The 18,092-nt window shown below is 47.1% G+C and overlaps 1 protein-coding gene across 1 annotated transcript in view; it reads left to right on the top strand.

The window, feature by feature from the left end:
- SHISA6 (shisa family member 6) overlaps window positions 1-18,092 on the top strand; it is a 247,855-nt gene that overhangs the window by 7,210 nt on the left and 222,553 nt on the right. The window contains exon 2 of the mRNA XM_035561924.1: window positions 7,157-7,317. Within this exon, the coding sequence (XP_035417817.1) occupies window positions 7,157-7,317 (161 nt within the window). The remainder of the gene's footprint in view (window positions 1-7,156; window positions 7,318-18,092) is intronic.

The following is an 18,092-nucleotide window of genomic DNA, read 5'->3' as shown; positions in this document are numbered from 1 at the left end:
AAACTTCCTTAGCTTTACTGAGTGCAGGAACTTAAATGCTTTGCTCTTGGGTGTCCTCACGCTTAAATCTTTTTCCTTCGTAATGCCACATGTGTGTTCACCCATTCCTGTGCACAGACATACTCAGGCATCCCCCATGTGCCCCCTCGAGTTACTGCAAATGACCATTTCCAGAGTTCCTCCCCAGAAACCCTTCTCAGAAGTTGCAGATACTTTCACTTCTCAATGCAGAGACCAGTTATCTCTCTTGCTGACCTGGGACTTGTGTGTCTATAGCACACTGCCCAGCGGCTGCACCTTCAGAAGCAGTGTCTGAGGGGGCAGAATTACTTCCAGCCCTCCAGGTCTGCATCCCCAGGGTTTGTTGGCAGCAGCATCCCCATGTGTCCCTCCATGTATCACTTTGCAGTGGTTTCTCAGGCACTGCTGAGTAATCAGTAAATGCCCCATCCTTCTGGTGGTAAGATCAAAGATCACCCATCACTTGCAGGTGATCTGGCTCCTAGCTGGACAAATTACCTCTCACAGCCTAACTGCTTTTTTTTTTTTTCTGGGTTAGTAAGAGGGCACAGGGGAGTCTTTAACCTCACTCTTATTTTTAAGGACTTTGTAGTGAAATCCTGGCCATGCTGAAGTTGATTGGAGTTCTGCCACAAACTCCATCACAGCTATGCTTTTAGCAGGCTTTTAGCTCAGCCAGACATTGCTCTTTTTGTTGCATTCTGCCAGATCCATTCGGTCATTCTTTTTCTATTCTTCCCCAAATTCACAGGGACTTGGAATAGGCAATTCTGTTTTCTAACACCCCCCTCCTTGCCCACACATGAGGAAGTCAGATCCCCAAGAGAGGGGATTTTCAGAAGGCACTTGACTGAATTTGTGAGTGTACAACCTACACTGCTGAAAACAGTCAGTCCCTTTTCCTGTCCACCATCTGCAGAGTTCTCTTCTGCATTCTGATTTCCCACAGATGACATCCTGGCCTTTTGGAGTTGCCAGCAAAGCTCCCCATGTCTTCAGTAGAAGGGAGACCTGTGTCTATGCTCACACTATCAGTTGGTGCTGAAAACCTGTGGATATTTGGAAAACAGGACACCACTTTCTAAAAACATTGTGGTGAAGGACAGCACTCCTCCAGCCTGCTGTTACCTCACTGGTAATATAGACAGGAGGTTAAGTTTCTTGGCAGGGTTGGTGAATAGGCAGCGTGTGCTTAAGCAAGCTGATCCTCCGCAGCCCCTGCAAGTTTTTCTTCCCTCCAGCCGCGAGGTCCTTCAGCCTCTGCAGATGAGGTTTGCCTCTGCACCATACTCCCTCCTCTTTTCCCTTTCTGCTCCTTGATGTCTGTCCAGCTGAGGCAGGGGCTGTTCTTCCTTCTGCAGATCAGAGTATTTACCAAATAGTATATCTTACTTTATTATAGTCATCCAGGAAGCGATGCCACACCTCAGGACGCTGTTAGTTGAAGGGTTTGACATGCACTTCCCATGATGATACGTAGCCCCAAGATTAGGTAAAATAAGGCAGATAGCAGGGCAGGCTCTATGCTGTCTCTCAGAGCTCTTTTCAGAGGCAAATGCTGAAGTGTGGCAAACTCAACTCTTAAAACAACCATTCCTTCCTGTTTCAGCTTTTTGCTTCTCCCCATCTACCTAGGAACCTGCTTTTTTTTTTTTTTTTTCCCTCCCTCTCTCCACTCCAAAAGGAGAGGGTTGTTTGTGCACTGGAGGTAGCCCATCAAATGCAACCCTTCTCTCTTGTCTGCACGGTGCTGTCCCTGGGGCTCTGACATGAGTTCTGCATTTCCACAGATATGTCCTGCAAAAACCTGACCAACAGCCAGGGGTAGCTGGGATGTGTGTGTTCAGGTGGAGCGTCCTTGGCTAGTGGACAGGGCGCTCAGCTGGGAAACTGGGGGCTGTGGTCCCAGCCCTGTCCCAAGCTTTCTCAGTGACCTCAAGCAAATCCTTTCTCCTTCAGTGCACAGAGCACTTGAGAGCAAGGAATTCCTCCCCAGGGGTGCAGGAGACAAGCAAATCACCGGCAAAGCACCGGTGTTGCTGAAGCCAGGAAGCTGTGGTGGTGGTGCCTGTGGAAGATGGGAGGATTTCCAGGTTCCTGTAGGACCTGGCTCTCAGCCTGGGCCTGCTCTCAGTGCCGTTGCCCAGCCTGAGGAGACCCCACTGGAGTTGTTGTTTTAGGGTGGGTCCAGAAGGATCGGGATCTGCTTCCTAGAGGGAATTCCCTCTGCTGTGTTTTGAGCCCATTTTGTTGTGGGATTATGGGTCTGCATCCTCCTGTGGGATAGTCCGGGTTGGCTGCACGAACTTCACAAAATCGCTGAGGCTGGAGGTGCTTCTCTGGGATTTAGTCCAGACTCAAAGCAGGACCAGCTACAGGAGGTTGCCTACAGCCAGGGCCAGTTGGGTTTTGAATGTCACCAGGGATGGAGACTCCGACAGGCTGGGAAACGTGTTTCAGTGTTTTGTCACCCTTAGCACAAAACAGTTTTCCTTGTGTGTGAATGGAGTTTCCTGTATTCCAGTTTGTGCACATTACCTCTTGTCCAGTCACCGGACACAGCTGAGAAGACCCTGGCTCCTCCTTTACACCCTCGGTCTGGGTGTTGGCACACATTGATGAGGGCCCCGAGCCTTTTCCAGGCCGAACAGGCCCAGCTCGCGCAGCTTCTCGCCCATACAGGAGGTGCTTTAAGCCCTTCACTGGTTTCGTGAGCCTTCACTGGGCCTGCTCGAGGATGTCCACGGGGAGCCCAGCACTGGACGCAGCCCTCCAGGTGTGTCTCACCAGAGCTGAGTAGAGAGGAAGGATCATCTCCCTTGAGCCTGCAGAAGCTTTATTGGCAATTTACTCCCCTGTTGCACAAAGAGACTCCTCTGCCCCAGCCCACATCAGTATCCTCCACATATCTGCTGGACCCGACCTGTTCTTCAACATCATTACTTCCTGTTTCCTACATTTTATCACCCTTTCTCCTCACTTTCTCCTTGTTCTGTTTTCTTTTTCCGTTACCCCCTGCCATTGCCCCTCTCCCAGCTTGCCCTCACTCTTTTCTCTTTTTGTCTGCTGATTGCATCCTTCAGCATCAGGGTCCCAGCTAACACCCAACCTTGCTGCCCTCCTGCTTACACCATCCCCTTTGTCCCTTTGAATTTCCAACAAGCCATTTTTTTCCCCTTTTGAAAATGGCCACAACTGTTTATTTGCACTAGGGTCCTTGTGTTTGTCCCACTGTGTTTCTCCCCTAAGAACTAGTCTGAAGTTACACAAGCTCCTTACCTGCCGAGCTATCTGGGACCTGGGATGCCTTACAAGACATCATTGGGTCTGTTTCTGCGCTGCTAGTCCAGCACTGGTCTGGGATAACGTCCCTGATGTCAGTACCTCTGTTCTGGGTTTACATGGAAAGAAGCTTTAATGTTCTCACTTAAATGAGGTTAATGAAAACGCTGTCGTAAATTGTTATCTCAGGATATGATTGCACAGTTACGCAGTTCTGGACACTCCACCTGCTGCCACAGGTAACACATTCTTGCAAGTGAGGTTCGTTTCCCTGAGATAAAACCCGTGTCGTCTTAGAACGATTTCTGGAGTGCCTTATAGCCTGGGGCAGGCGAGTAGGATGCTGTTGACATCAGTGAGACTAATTACACCCAAATGGCTGCACATGCAAGACCCAAATATTTCCAGTGACTTTATTACCCTGCTCGAAGCTTTACCCTGAAGCTTTTTCAGTGGATGATTAGATAGGTGTACCTGAAAAGCTCACGCTGACCAAATCCTTCCTTGGTAAGCGTGACTGACCTTCCACCAAAGTGGGATTCAGCCCTCTGTGCTTTATGGAAATAAACTGGATCCCACACAGAGATGTGATTGAATTGGCAAGGAACTAACCAGTTTGATCCAAGTTTGACTCTCACCTCCACATTTAATGTTTTGTTCTGCTGGTGCTGAACAGTGTATTTTTTTTCATAAACATTAAAGAAGAGGATTAAGAGTGAGCAATCAGGACACAACTCTGTCCTGACTGGTGTGCTTAGAGATATATACCTTTGGCATGGTTGAGCTCACATTATTTTAGTCCCATACACTTAGGAGCTATGCCTTGCTTTTGATGGTTATGTTCAATTTATCTCACGTGTAGCCTGACATAGCAGACATCACTTTCCTGAGTATCACCCGTGATAACCTCAGTGCTCCTGAGGGTAACAGTCTCCTCCCTGCCATGTGGCTGGCACCTGGCTAGAAAGCATTTTCTTGTCATGTTCTGACCAACACCTAACCCAGAGAGTAGCTCTTGGCGCTGCGCCTTCAGGAGGAAAAACAAAGAAGGGAGTAAACTCAGTTTTAGCATCTGAGCTGTGCTTGTGCTGGTGCTGAGTATGAGTGGGTTCACGTCCTGTCTGTTACCAAGCAGAGCTTTATGGGGAACTGGTTGCAAACTGAAATATTACCCAGACATGTGGTTTGCCCTCATGGAGGGCAGCAGGTTCAGGGTTCGCCTCTCAGGTAGATAGAGTCTGAGAGGCTGGATGGCTCCAGTCCTACCAAAACACAGTCCCTTTAATTGCCTTAATTATTTTTAGTGAATGGAGGCAAACTGTCCGCACAGGAGGCAAGAAAGCTAGTTCTTAGGACTGTATCAAACCCCAGTCAGAGATCAGTAATGGTAGGAGAAGAGTTAACAGAGTCAGAAGGAAAAAGGTGACCTGCAGTGTGAGGTGTGAACTCAGCATTGTAGTAGAATTTAGGTTGGAAGGGATCTCTGGAGGTCCCTTGTCCTGCCATCTACTTAAAGCAAGGCCAACTTCAATGCTAGATGAGACTGTTCGAGGCCTTATCCAGCTGAATTTGAAAATCTCCAAGCATGAAGATCTCTCAGCCTCTCTGGTTCCCTGTTTCAGTGTTTTACAACCCCACTGTGGCTTTGTTTTCATTTATAAGTAAGAAGAGGTTCCCTTACTGCAACCTGTGCTACTTCCGTCTTGTCATTTTGCTGTGCACCTCCAAAACAGTTTGGTTCCATTTTCTCCACAGCTCCCCATTAGAGGGCCATGGATCCTCTCTTAGCCTGTTCTCATCAGGTTAAGCAAACTCAGCTCCCAGGAGCGTTGGCCTGTGCTCTGCCATCTCCATCCCACCATACTTTCAACTCCATTTCCACGTCTTTGAGTTTTCTGTACTGCCTCTGCATTCCTCACGTTACACAGCCCCTTCTGAATGACCTGTCCTTTCCTGCCCAGCTGGCTCTTATTATATTAAGCTAAGTGGTATATAGTGTTTTAGTGCTATCCACGCTGTCATCTTCCTCTGTGCTCTAAGTGATTGTACTCTTGACACTAAGAGTGTCTTCTGCAAGTGCTCAAAATGAGCCCAAGCCTCTATGGGCTAGTAAATAATGGTCCTAACACAATCTGTGTGATTGAAAAATGACTCTTAGCATTTCTGAACTGCACATACCATTAAATGGTCATCTGATGCTTAATATATCTTGGAGATATGTACTAAGGGCTCAGTTCTGCCAACGTACTGTCTTTAGAAAATGCGTTGTCTCCAAAGGGGTGTACTGGATCCTGGTGCCAAATAGACCTTATTAACTTCCCACATCCTCCCCAGTCAGCAACATCAGTACCGCAGTGGGGAGGTATTTGCCTAGAAAAGCCATCGGGTCTACCTACTGGTGGCTGAATGGATCCCCTCGTCGGGGGGGAACTGCGCAGTATCATGTAGGGCAGGGATCGGTGCTCTCATGTGCCTGCACATGACAACATCTTTACTCCATATGTATTGTATGTGTGCATGTATACACATCGTGTAAGTGGGTGTAGCCTCTATGTCCTCTGTACAAACAGTAAATAATCAAATAATGTTAAAAAATATTCTTACGCTGTGCAGGGTGGGTGTGAACTTATGTATTCCTGCACTGGCGCCTCTGAGGTCTTCCAAGAGGTTCTTCTGTAGAGCGCATTAGTGTTGCAATTCATTATGTACAAGGATGGCAGTCTGTAAAGGAAATGATTTGGAAAATGGAATGGAGTCAGGTCCCAAACTATTTCTCAGATAAAAGTCCAAAAATATGGCATTTAAGAAATGCGAGGAGATATGAGCAACACCATCATCATTCTCATCAATATGCAATGAAGGAATTTCTCCTCCTTACATCTTTCTTGGTATCCGAGGTGACATTAGGCAGATTCCTTCTGCCAAGAGAAAGGAACCTTTCAAACTCCATCATCTTTAAAATGCTGCTGTCCCTTATAATCCACACGAGCCACCCCTTTTCCTATGGCTCAAGAGATAGCTTGTGGCTGCACTAAGAAAATCAGTGCATTTCACGCTGTAATTGTTCCACTGTGTCTGTGATATTCACGGAGGAAAAAATCTTTGAGTCTCCACTCATCCAACGGGAAAACATTGGATGCAGCTGAATTCTGTGACATTTCTTTTCATGGGGAATAGCAGTGAGACCTCAGAACTGTTAAAGAAGTCTCTAATGGACCAAAAGCTAAAGATAGGCTAATGGCTGTATTGACATTAACCCATGAAAATATTTTTAGTCCTTTTCTTATGGACTGCTGGTTCTCTTTTAAGAAACTCACTCCCATCACTGCTGTGTATTGAGCTTCTAGCAGAAAAAGCAAGGATTTAAGAAGCATGGGGACTGGACTGCTCATCTGATTCAGTCCTGAAGAAATTTGATGTGGGCAGGGCGGTTTTGGTGAAACCGTTATAAGCTCACAGTGTCAGAGTCTTAGGGCTCTGCTGAGTTCTGTGGTGACTCTTTGTGAAGACAGGGCTGTGTGCTGTGGAGAGCAGTCCATCTGCACTCTTGCTGACAGCAAAGACAGTGATGGAGAGATGACATTACCCTGGGGTGAAGTAAATTAGTAAACAATAGCTAGGCAAACCTGCAAATTCATGCAGTAGACACATGCACAGAAAAAAAAAAAAAAAGACAAAAAGACACTGAGCTTTTAAGCCATTTTTGTTTTGTTTTGTTTTGTTGCTTTTTTTTTTCTTATGGTAGAAATCCAAGTACTGCTGGTTTTATACAGTGACTGTGGAAGTGAAACTGCTGAATGCAATTCTGGCTGCTTTGTGAAAATGTTTTTTTCTTTTTTCCCTCTCTCCCCAGGGCTCTGGCTGACATCTTAAGGCAGCAGGGACCAATCCCAATAGCACACTGTGAAAGAGAGACTATCTCAGCCATAGATACCTCCCCCAAAGAAAACACCCCAGTCAGGACATCTTCCAAAAACCATTACACCCCTGTGCGCACCTCCAAAAGTAACCCAGGTAAGTGCTGCTTTCCTCCTCTCTTTTCTGAGGTGGTTGTGCCAGTGGCATGTTAGAAGTCAGCAGAACATCACACTGTACCATAGCAGATTTTGAAAACTCAAATTAGGATAATAAATGTATTTAAAAGGCAATCAGATAGAGCAGAGCAGTGCAAGGATCAGTGGTGATGATTCTTTAAGGGTTTTGCTGAACAGAGTGGCTGTTCTCTCTAGGCATTTTAAAAATTCAGAATCAGTGAGGTATAAATTCAGCTCGTACCAAAATGCTTGCATTAAGCTCAGAACATTGTGTATTTCCAACCAAACACACATGCTATAAAGCATAATTGGGCTGTCTGCACACAGCAGCTGGGAAGGAAGAAATCCACCTAATGGAGGCCACCTTTTTCACTCAGGTGAACTGTAGGCTTGTGCCAAGAACAAAGTGTGGAAGGTGACCTAGATGGTATCCCAGGAGCTAAAGGACACCGGCTTGCCTTGGCCTTGGAATTGGGACACACAAATGTTTTTCTGGTTTCTGCTTCTGGGGAACTTGCTCAAATCACTTGACTGTTCTTTGCCTTGATTTCCCCAGAGGAATAAGGATGCCAGCCTCTTAGGTAAAGATATTACTCTGATTGGTTTAATGCTTCATATATCAATAATTGTCAAAACAATACCTTGATGGTTGCTGACTATCTTTGTTTAGTGGGATGTAGTAGGCTTCCCATCACTTCTCATCTTTCAGTTTCAACTGGATGTGTGCCTCAAAGATATGCCCTCATTCAGTCACAAGCTGTTCAGCCGCACACAGAAGTTTCCGGGTGGCACTTCCTGGCCTGTGCCACCCAGAGATCAGAGGAGGTTTTGCTAATGGTTCCTTCTGGGGAAGCTTCTGAAGGAAGCCAGCGGGAGCTCTGGCTGCTCCACAACCTGCGGGACTCGACGTGCTCCCCTCTTTGTGGATAGCGCCCATGACTGAGGGCAGTGGCTGGTTTCACTGCCTTGTTGTGGTGACTATTAGAAAGGTTTTGCTGCAGTGTGCCACCACCCTATGGAGACAGAACCAGGTGACCGTGTTCTCATGAAGGCTCCTTTACTGCTGGGAACAAAATAATTTCCCTGAGAAGTCAGAAGGGTTTCTTTTCTCTCTGATTTTCACACAGAGGCCAGTGAACCCTATAATTTTATTTATTTATTTATTGTGCTAAAGAATTATACCTGTGAAATAAAATGTTGGGCTGGAGAATGGTGAGGTGAGTTGTCTGGAAGAGGAAAGTGCTTTTTCAAATCTGCTGGCTCATGAGAGGCTCTGTGATGCTGCCCCCGGATAGAAACACGAGAAATAAGGGTACATGGCCAGGGAACAGGTACAGGCTTCATCAGAGAGCAACTCTGACATAAGCCCTACAATGAGGTGAACCCCTTTCTGAAGCCCTCCTGTCTCTTCCCATTGGTACCAGTGGAGTAACGGGCATCAGTTAGGGCAGGCAAACCCTGAACAGCGATGAAATTCCTTGCTTGCAGCAGCAGAGACCAGCTGAATACTGGAAGCCTGAATTAGATGTCACATTTATGCACTGCCAAAGCTGAAAAAAAGGAAAATGGGAAGGTTTGTGAGAGGAATACCTAATTGAAGTATGCTTCTCGGGTGCCTTTCAGTAGCCGATGGCTCCAATGGATGCTCTCAGGACTTATTACTAAAGTAATGGATGCAAGGACCAGAGCATGGGTGCCATGAGTGGGGTGCTAGTACAAATATTCATGAATCCAGCTCGAGAGGAGAGGGACTTCACTTCCAGCACAGCCACTGGCAGCTGTCGGGGCAGTCAGTCACGGCTGCTTGGGGCAGCCATTTGGACCGAACGTCGCACTGAGCCCTGGCCAAAGCTGGGAAAGGAAAACTTGGTCTTGTAGTTTGCCCAAATGAACTTGTTCCTGGCTCAGTTGTGTCCGTTATTAACATGTCCTCATATATCATATGAGACAGAAAGCTAATCACTTACAAAAGATTATGTGCTCATAAAACAGCTATACAGTTAATGCTTTGTTATATTGTTTCATTTGCAAAATAGGGCAGTGCTCCATTCTCACCATACTTGGTTGCTCAGATTGTTGCAGGAATCAGGACGAGTGAATGCTAAAATCTTTAAGGTTGGGAAGGAAGTAAAAGTTGGAGAACAAAACTGGGTTATATCACGCTAAATTGGAATAAAGCTGGTAAGCCCCAGTATAGAAGTGTAAGAGGGCTCACTATCCATCTTTGTTTTTGAAAACAAGAAAAAAAAAAAAGAGGGGATTGAGGGAAAGCTGAGGGGGAAAAGGAGGCAGTAGCATGTAGTAGTGGGAACCAGGCTAAGCACTGCTCACTGGTGCTGTAAATTGTCTTGAGAAGACCACAGCTGTAGTATTTTGCAGTGGGGTCTGAAGCATCAGCTCTACTGGCTGTGGTTTGTCTCAGATCTCCAGAGTATGAGAGGTTAAGCAACCAGAAAGGACTACAGTAGTTGCACACAGACCGAGATTGAGTTTTATATTTGTTTTACGTGGAACTTTTGTTTCCAAACTTAAAACTAGAAGGACACCCTTAAGTCTTGCTAAATAAACCATGGCTTCATTTTTCCATCAGGCTGGTTCAGTGTCAGTGAACAAAATGATTGTGGGTGACAGTGACAAATTGAGGTGGTCCGTGGCTGAGGCAGCAGAGTCCAAACACAGCAGCATGAGCAGGTGCTGCTGAGGACTTGCCTGCGGTGCATAGCTCGCTGGGCGCTGCTTGGTGTTTCCTGATGTGAGTATGGAGAGGTGTCCGTTTCCCATCTGCAACTGCTGCCCCTCTGGCAAGCACTCAGACAGCCCTCAGGGAGTCACAGCAGCAGATCACAGGGTGGGAGCTTCCTCTAGTAGCCCACCAAACTGTGATCGCTGTCTCCAGCTGCTGCAAGTGGACAAAGGAGAGCTGAAGACCAGGGCAGACACAGAGAGGAGTCCTCAGCACATTCACCCGGGCACTGCGCAGCTGGGGCTTTAAAGCTGTCAGAGCTCCACGGCGGACAGGAGGGCCCGGTGTTAGGTTTGGTCTGCACTTCTTTGTTAAGCTTTGAGACAGAGGAACTCAGGTCTAACTAAAACTTTTTTTGAAGGGGAAAGAGAAAAAGTGGGTCTCTTTGTCCTAGGCATGGGGACAATTACCATTCTTCAGATAAGGATGCTGATTTTCAAGAAAGCTTCACCCTGCTGCCTTAGAGCTGCCACTTTCCCCAGCTGGTGTGGGGGCTGGCTGGTCATCAGAAAGAGAATACATTTCTGCTTGGTGGCTCCACGTGCCTGAAGGGCATCTCCTCAGGGATTCTTGCCCCTTCTGTTTTCCTCTGAGAATCAATCTTAAGTCCTTCAGGGATGGCAGGGAACAGTTCACACCCTGAACACTGAGATGTCCCACTGACATTTCCATTCATGGCTTTCACACAGTGCTGCTGTTTTGGGACAGGTAGGTTCTTTGCAGATAAGAAAAGCCAAAATCTGTGCCTACAGATTGCTCAGGTCAGAGCACACCTCTCCAGCTGTGCACCACCTAATTAGTATGAGCTACAGCGCTCTCTGTAGACAGGAACATTCCTTCAGCCCACAAAGACCTCTTGTTAGTTCACTGTTTGCTATCGTGAGTAACAGGTATCATACGATGAGTCTGAGATTACAGGAAATACATCTCACCTAGCTATCTATTGGCATTTTTAATGTCTCCATCACAGTAGCAACTTTAGGCCTGTCGGAAGGAGAACTCTGTTAACATTTCCCCAGTCTTCTCTCCCTGGCCGTCACCTCTCCTGACACCTGCATCCATTTGCCCAGTGGATGGCCAGCAAGCCTGGACAGGAATGAGGAGGGGTGGGAGAAAGGTCAGTAGTTTCTGTGGGCTTGGAAAACATCATACATTAGCAGCAATGCAGAGACAGGAGCTTTCGGCTCCCGTGGGGGAAGGACGCTGTGTTTGGCACAAGGGGCAGAGGTCATACCAGAGGCAATCCTTCTGCATTGTCTACAGTCAGCTGGTGTGCCAGGAAAGACATGGGCAGTTCCTGTGACAGTGATGCCGATGGCCATTAGCATCTGTGGAAAAATCACGACTAGATTCTCAGCTCAGACCGCTACCTCCAATGCCGTTAGGTCTTTGAAGGTCTTCTGAAAGTCAGATGCAAGGAGATGGTTTGCTTTCACCCCAAAATGCGGTTGAGCAAAGGACCTGCAATATTCAGCCCCTGCAGAAGTTGTCTGACAGGAATTTTCTGACTGCCATGGTGGTGGAGGGGCAGCCAGCTCAGCACTAACCATCACGCAGAGAGCGACCTCGTTCCTCCCCTCCAAACAAGGACCAAACCACAAAAGACTCCAAGTAAAACTTTGAACCAGGTCTTTGGCTGGTGTAAATCAGTGTGGTACTGTTGTGGTGATGGGACGTGGGCTTGGTTTAAGTAAAGCCCTGTGGCTCAGGGAGGCAGGCCTATGGCCCAGACTCACAGCTGGCACAAACCTGTGATGCTCTGGGGCAGTGCATGGTGTGAACTGGTCCTTTCTTCTCTCAGTCTCCTTCTGGCTCTTCCATTCTGTCTCTTCTTCATACAATTCACTTTGACAGTATTGCAAGCCTTGAGAAAGGGGATACTTGGGACCGTTAGACTGACGTGGGAAGCTCTGTGGGAGGAGAATATCTCCAAATGTGTTCAGGACGAGGTTGTCCTTGATGCCACTGTGCAATGCTTTCAGCAATGAAGGTCTCCAAGGCAGAGCACCTACCCAACCATGAGGCAGGTGGGCAGGTAGGCAAAATCTGTGCCTGGACTTATGCTGCCTCTCACTACCTCCAGGATCAGGAGGCTGCAAAAACAATGACAAAACTCCTTCTTTTTTGTGCTTGGAGAAAAGAATCTGGCCTACTTTTATATTCTTTTATTCTGTAAATTCTCAGTGTACCACATTGCCTCACCAACAGAATATGCTGAGTTTGGTCTGAAACCAGCCCCAGACATGCAGGTGAAGAGCTGACCTCTGGGGTACGCTGAGATAATTTGCCAGTGCACAAAATCTTCTATTCACCTGCTGTAGGGATGGGGGTGCCTGCAGGTGTGAAGAACAGCCTATTGACAGGATTACCACTTTCAGTGCAGCAAACAACACAGGCTAATGCTCTGATTAGCCTGATATATCTGGGGAAGGCTTTTAATAAGCCATTTGAGTCAGGATGTTCCAGAGATGTACATATTCAAAGTGCTGTTTTCAGTAGTGCCTTCCACCCAGAGGCATACTCTGAGCTTGTTCTGAATGTGAACAAATGCAGGAGAGGCCTTTAATCTTTATGGAAATTGTAGCTAACATTTCTAGCCAAAGATAGGCAGAGCAGCACGGGGAGTGCATCCATCCTCCTTATCGCATGGGAGAGGAGATCACAGCAGCTGGCTGTGCCCTCCCCAGCCTGCACGTGGGTCAGCACACACACTGGGCATTTTGTAAGGCCAGGGTGGGCCAAGGCTCAGGTCTCCTCCAGGTTATCCACGTCTTGTCCCTGTCCATCCTCCTTCCTTCCCTTTCCCTCCTCTCCCCCAAGTCTCCTGGCCTCTGCTTTGAATTGCTTCCTTTATTCATGCAGCAAATTCTCCAGCTTCTCCCCAAAATCCCCAGCAACTATTTGAATTAATTTACCAAAGATCAGCGTAGAAATGTATGTTGAAGACGTTCAAATTCCCTGCTGCTTCACAGTTTGTGTTGTCATTTACAGCTGTTCAGGGGAATACAAAGCAGGTGTAAAATGATCCCCCAGTCCCTGCAGTAGCATTTTACAGCTCGTGCTCTGTTGTAAAGCTAGTTAAGGTGCAGGGGGGTGAAGAATTAGGGAAGCAACTTGGAAAACACCCAGAGAGTTCCAGGAACAGGGTTTTTCTTTTCACTGTATTCCTAAAGAGAGAAACAGGACAAACTCTGAAACCTCTAGGATCTCTAGAAGATAAAGTGGTTGAAAGCCACTCAATCTGCTTTTCCTCCAAGCACATCTCTGTTATGGTAATCCACAATCCTTCCCACACCTTTTCCACCTAGGAAAATCCCAAATAGCTTAATACACTTCCTGAACAGATAGAAAATGTCAGATTTTTCTGTCTCAGAGCATTTTGACTTATTCAGTGTCCTGGCATCCAGAAAACCATTGCCAAATGGGAGAGAAAGAAAATTATCCAGCAGAGAGTGGGGAGAGGTGGGTGCAGCTGGAATTGGGGCAGGATAGCTAAAATAAGACACTGTCAAAAAAATGAAATAAGACATCTCCCTTGGTGTGAGGAGCTGGGTTCCTCACCTATTTAGGACCTAGGTTAGACTGTACAGTGTCAGATAATACAGGTATTCACTTATCCCAGCTGTGCCAGAGCAGCTGATGTCCTCCCATCCTCCGTGGCATTGCCAATCTCTGTCTGGGAGATGGAAATGCAGAGCACAGAGAGGCTAACAGCTTGGTTCAAAAGATACTTGGTTTTACATCTTCCCTTGACTTCAAAATAAATGCTTAAAACCTTGTAAATACCTGTCACTGAGTCATTTGTGCCCCAGGACCTATCAGGCTGAGAGGGGACGAGTGTTGCTGATCCCTCCAGCCCTGCTCTGAATGTGTGGGGCACACGGCCTCGCGGCACGGGCACGGACCTGGCTCCTTCAGTCCTACATCCAGCCGCCAGCAAGAGCTGTTATCCCTGTGCTGGAGAGCAAGCACCTTGTCCCAGAGTATTTGTAATTCAAGAAACAGAAGAGAAGGGATGGGTCAGAAAGTCAGGTGAACCAGTGTCAAAGCTATCTCCCGTGAGCTTAATTCCCCTGATTTCAAATGGATTTTTTAAACTAGTCACTATTTCTTTGCTTATCTTGTTTTCTGGACATCTTCCTCATCCCCTGCTGCCGGTGGTTAGGGCCTGGAGCTGTGGGGATGTTTAGCCATGGGCAGTGTAAAGGTTCAGTACATGCTGCCCACTAATGACAACACTAAAGCCTGTGGTCCCAGTGCCCTCCACAGCCATGCAGCCTCTGTCCCTCCCTGCACGAGGCTGGGACTGCTGCCTCCAGCTATTGATTTAGTCTGTTCTCCTGAGTGTTTCACTGAGCTGTGAAGTTTTAGAGAAATTGGTGAAAAAGAACCTTGGGGAAAACTCCGCCCCACTAACAAGCCCCGTGAGACAGCAAAATATCCCCACTGCATATATATTGTGCAGTGAGCTTACTGGAGAATAAAAAGCAACAACATTTACAACAGTTTCTTGTGTCTCACATCCAAATATTTGCTGTGACTGATGTCAGGGTTTCAGGCATCAAAACAGCTAACAAGTGACAAAATTTAAAAATTTGCAAAAAAAAAAAAAAAAAGTCTCCACTGTGGAGAAAAACATGGGTAGGTGGAATGTGTGTGTATATACACACATATAAATATAATGTCTTGATACTCGCATGAGCCACATAGCCATGACAGAGTAGCAACATCCAGAGCTGCAGAGTAAATACCAGGCCCCTGGTAAAAGTGTTTTGGTGGAATTTAGCATTCATTGAGCAGAGTGCAGTCCCAGAGCCACGAGGCCAGGCACGGCAGTGCTTATCATCCACAGCGATATCTAGAAATGCTAGGTTACTATGGGAACAGCATCTCTTTTTTAAGAGCAACTAATACAAGTTGTGAGCAGGAGAGAGGATTAAGCATATAGATTTACTTTGAAACAAAGCCTCACAGTGAAACTCAGCCTGCTGAAAACAAGACAACCACATGGAGAAGGGACAAACTTACTGAAGCAGGCTTTTCTGGCATTAATGTGCAAAGAGCATCCTGTGGGCTGATGCCAGGGCCCTGCACGGTGCAGGGGATGGAAGGATCATGGGGATGTGCTGTGCCCGGCCTGGGCCATGCACCTGCTTGCTGCACACACACAGTGTGTGCCTCCTTCCCAGCACCGGGCTTTGGGTTTTGTAACAGTTTTACTGGATATATGAGCAAATCCTGGGGCTCAGTGGGGCACAGGAGTGATGCAGTAACACCAACCACAGGCAGGGAGAAAAGAGTTACTGGAGGATGGAGGCTGTGTGTGTAGGGGGTCCACGCGGTACATTTGGATGCTTTCCCAATTCCTTCGTCTGTACAGCTGGATTGGGGATGGCAAATGAATACCCTTCTCAAACAACACAAAAGCAGACATGGAAACATACATGGAAACTACGGAGTGTGACATCTAAGGTGGGATGGTGGTTCATGTCCTCATCCTGTGTTGCTCAGAGATCTGGGCAAGGATCAAAAGCAGAGGGGTGTTCAAGCAGGTATGTAGCACAGCATGTAGCTGAGAGGAGTGTTAGAGGTGCTGTGAGACAGGGTAGGACAGATATTCCTTCTCCTGGAGAGCCAGGGGTGTCTGAGCTGAAGTTGCCATCTGCCAGCCCAGCACTCAGCAGCTGCCCAGCTCAGGTCATGCATCGGAGGATGCAGTAGGCGAGGGCGTCCTGCTTCTGCTCAGGCTTTGATTGAACCCCATCCTGGTTCTCGATTTGAACCTGCAGGCTTCCCCATTCTTCCCCCCACACTCCAGTTTCACAGGCAGTTAAGTCACCTTATGGCTCTTCTGCTGCTGAGCAGAGGGCTCCATCCGTGCCCGGTGCCTTGGGCGCTGGCTGCAGCACGTCACATCCTTCTGTCTGCTGGCTTAGCTCATCCACCCAGCAAAACCAGCTCAGGAAGAGGCCTTCCAACACTTGATGAGGTGCAGGAGTGCAGTCAGGAGCAGTGCTGTGCAGGATCGTCCTGCTTCGGCAGCTCTGAGTTTGTCACCACTGAGCTGTGTCCCATGTAAATGTAGCCATGAGGAGGAGTTTCAGAGGTTGCCTGTGAGCAAGGATGCAGGAGAACCTGTGCTTAGATGCTCTGGCAGCTTGGTGCAGCTGGGATTCACCACCAGCACCTCCAAGGCTACCTTTGCTTGGAGATGAAGTGGGCTGAGTCACCAGCTGAGGTTCAGGCCACTGGGTTTGGGATTTTCCAGAACTCATTTTTGACCCCATGGCAGTATTTCATAATCTTCTGCTTGCAGTTATGGTGTTTTAGTTTTAAGCTTCTCAGTATTTTCCATGGGGAAAAAAACAACTAAGCCTCTGTCTAACCAGCTCTGCCCTGAGGTGTCCCGCAGCACTGCTGGGCACTGTGGAAGGGTAAAATCGTTCCTGCAGCAGGTTCGCTTCTCCCTGTCTGCCTCCATGTGTAGTGCTGGATCAATTATTGTTTGTAAAATGCATTAGATCTTCAGATGAAAGACAGAAACACAATGTTTTCTTCCATTAATCAGAGCAGTTTAGAGAAAACATCAATTTAAAATGTTAAAGCCAATTTGCAACTTGTATTGACAACAATTAAATTGGCCTCCAGAAGGTAATGCAACTGGTCGCTTTTGACACTGTGAGGAATGAAATCTTTATAAGGACTTTCTGTGTGTTGAGCTTCCCCCAATTCTGTGATTGCTGATCCTATCACACTGTATAAACAGAGGTGAGGAGCTGGAAGCAATACTCTAATTAAGAACGTGCCATAGTCACTAAACTCTCCTTCCCCTCTTATTGACCCCCTGCCCAAATATTGCAACTCAATCTATGCTCCGCTTTCATTCCTTTCAGCTTCTTTTGTTTTGGTGCCCAGCTGATTTTACTGAGTTAAAAATTACGCAGAAATGTGCGGAAGCAAAGCTTCACCCCTTTATCCCTGGTGTTAGCACTAGAGGCTGTGGTCTCCACAGGTCAGCACTGGCACAGCCTCCGTGAAGAGTGCTGGTGCTGGCACTACAAGGCCATAGGAACTCCTACAGCCTTGTCGTGGAAGTCTCTCAGCTCAGCATACAGAGCTGTGAGAATTAGGGTGACACTGTTAACTTACACAGTTAACTTTCCATACATCACTGTTTGAGTAGGTATTGAAGAGCTTACCTGATGTCCAGAAATGTAAGTTTCTGAGACCTTTATGAGGGAAAGCGGGAGCATCTCCAGCAGACGGTATTGCTCAGGACCCTGAAAAACTGGTTGATTTGTGGTTTTAGTCATTGAAATACTCAGAGGTTTAGCCAGGTATCTCTTATTGCCTTGTCTCAAGCTCTGCTTAGCCAGAGAGATGAGATGAGAAGTCTGCAGGGCTGCCTCCCTGTTTCTTTCAGCTGTGCTTCTCTGCATGAGGCAGCTTGACTTCTCCTTCGCAAGGCTCTCGTTTTTGGGTATTCTCACCTTCTGCGACACACGAGGGGTGTTTTCTGGTGTCTTTCAGCAGGAGATTGTTTCTAGACTGAACAACAGGAAGGTTTGGCTTATATTGAGGATCTGGAGGCAGCTTTTATCTGCAAACAGCATCGGTGCAAGTCCCTGTTCCTTCTGGCATGCCAGCCATGTGTGTGCAGCTTGGGGATTCAGTGTATCTTGCCTCCTTTCTTCTGCTCTGAAGCATATTACCCTTGGACCATTTTACTTGTTACAGGTAGCTGGAAGGACTCCCATGTGGCTGTTTATATAAGCATACCTAAGAGGGAATGATCCCCTTCTCCATAAAAGGGCAAATCTAACTACTCTTTCTGATTGATTTAAAATATTTGAGCAGGAAGAAAAAAGGAGTACATCTGTCACAATCTTACTTACAATCAGGGAAGTTAATGGAAAGATTCCTTCTGACTCTCCTGGGCTTTGGACAAGGCTTATGCTGCAACATTAGCAAATAATGTAGTTCACATCTCATCAAATCCTTCCCAGGAAAAT

Source organism: Cygnus atratus, chromosome 18, assembly GCF_013377495.2.
Source record: "Cygnus atratus isolate AKBS03 ecotype Queensland, Australia chromosome 18, CAtr_DNAZoo_HiC_assembly, whole genome shotgun sequence".
Classification (NCBI taxonomy): domain Eukaryota; kingdom Metazoa; phylum Chordata; class Aves; order Anseriformes; family Anatidae; genus Cygnus; species Cygnus atratus.
Note: the sequence above shows the minus strand (reverse complement) of the source record. Positions and strands in the feature narration are given on the sequence as shown.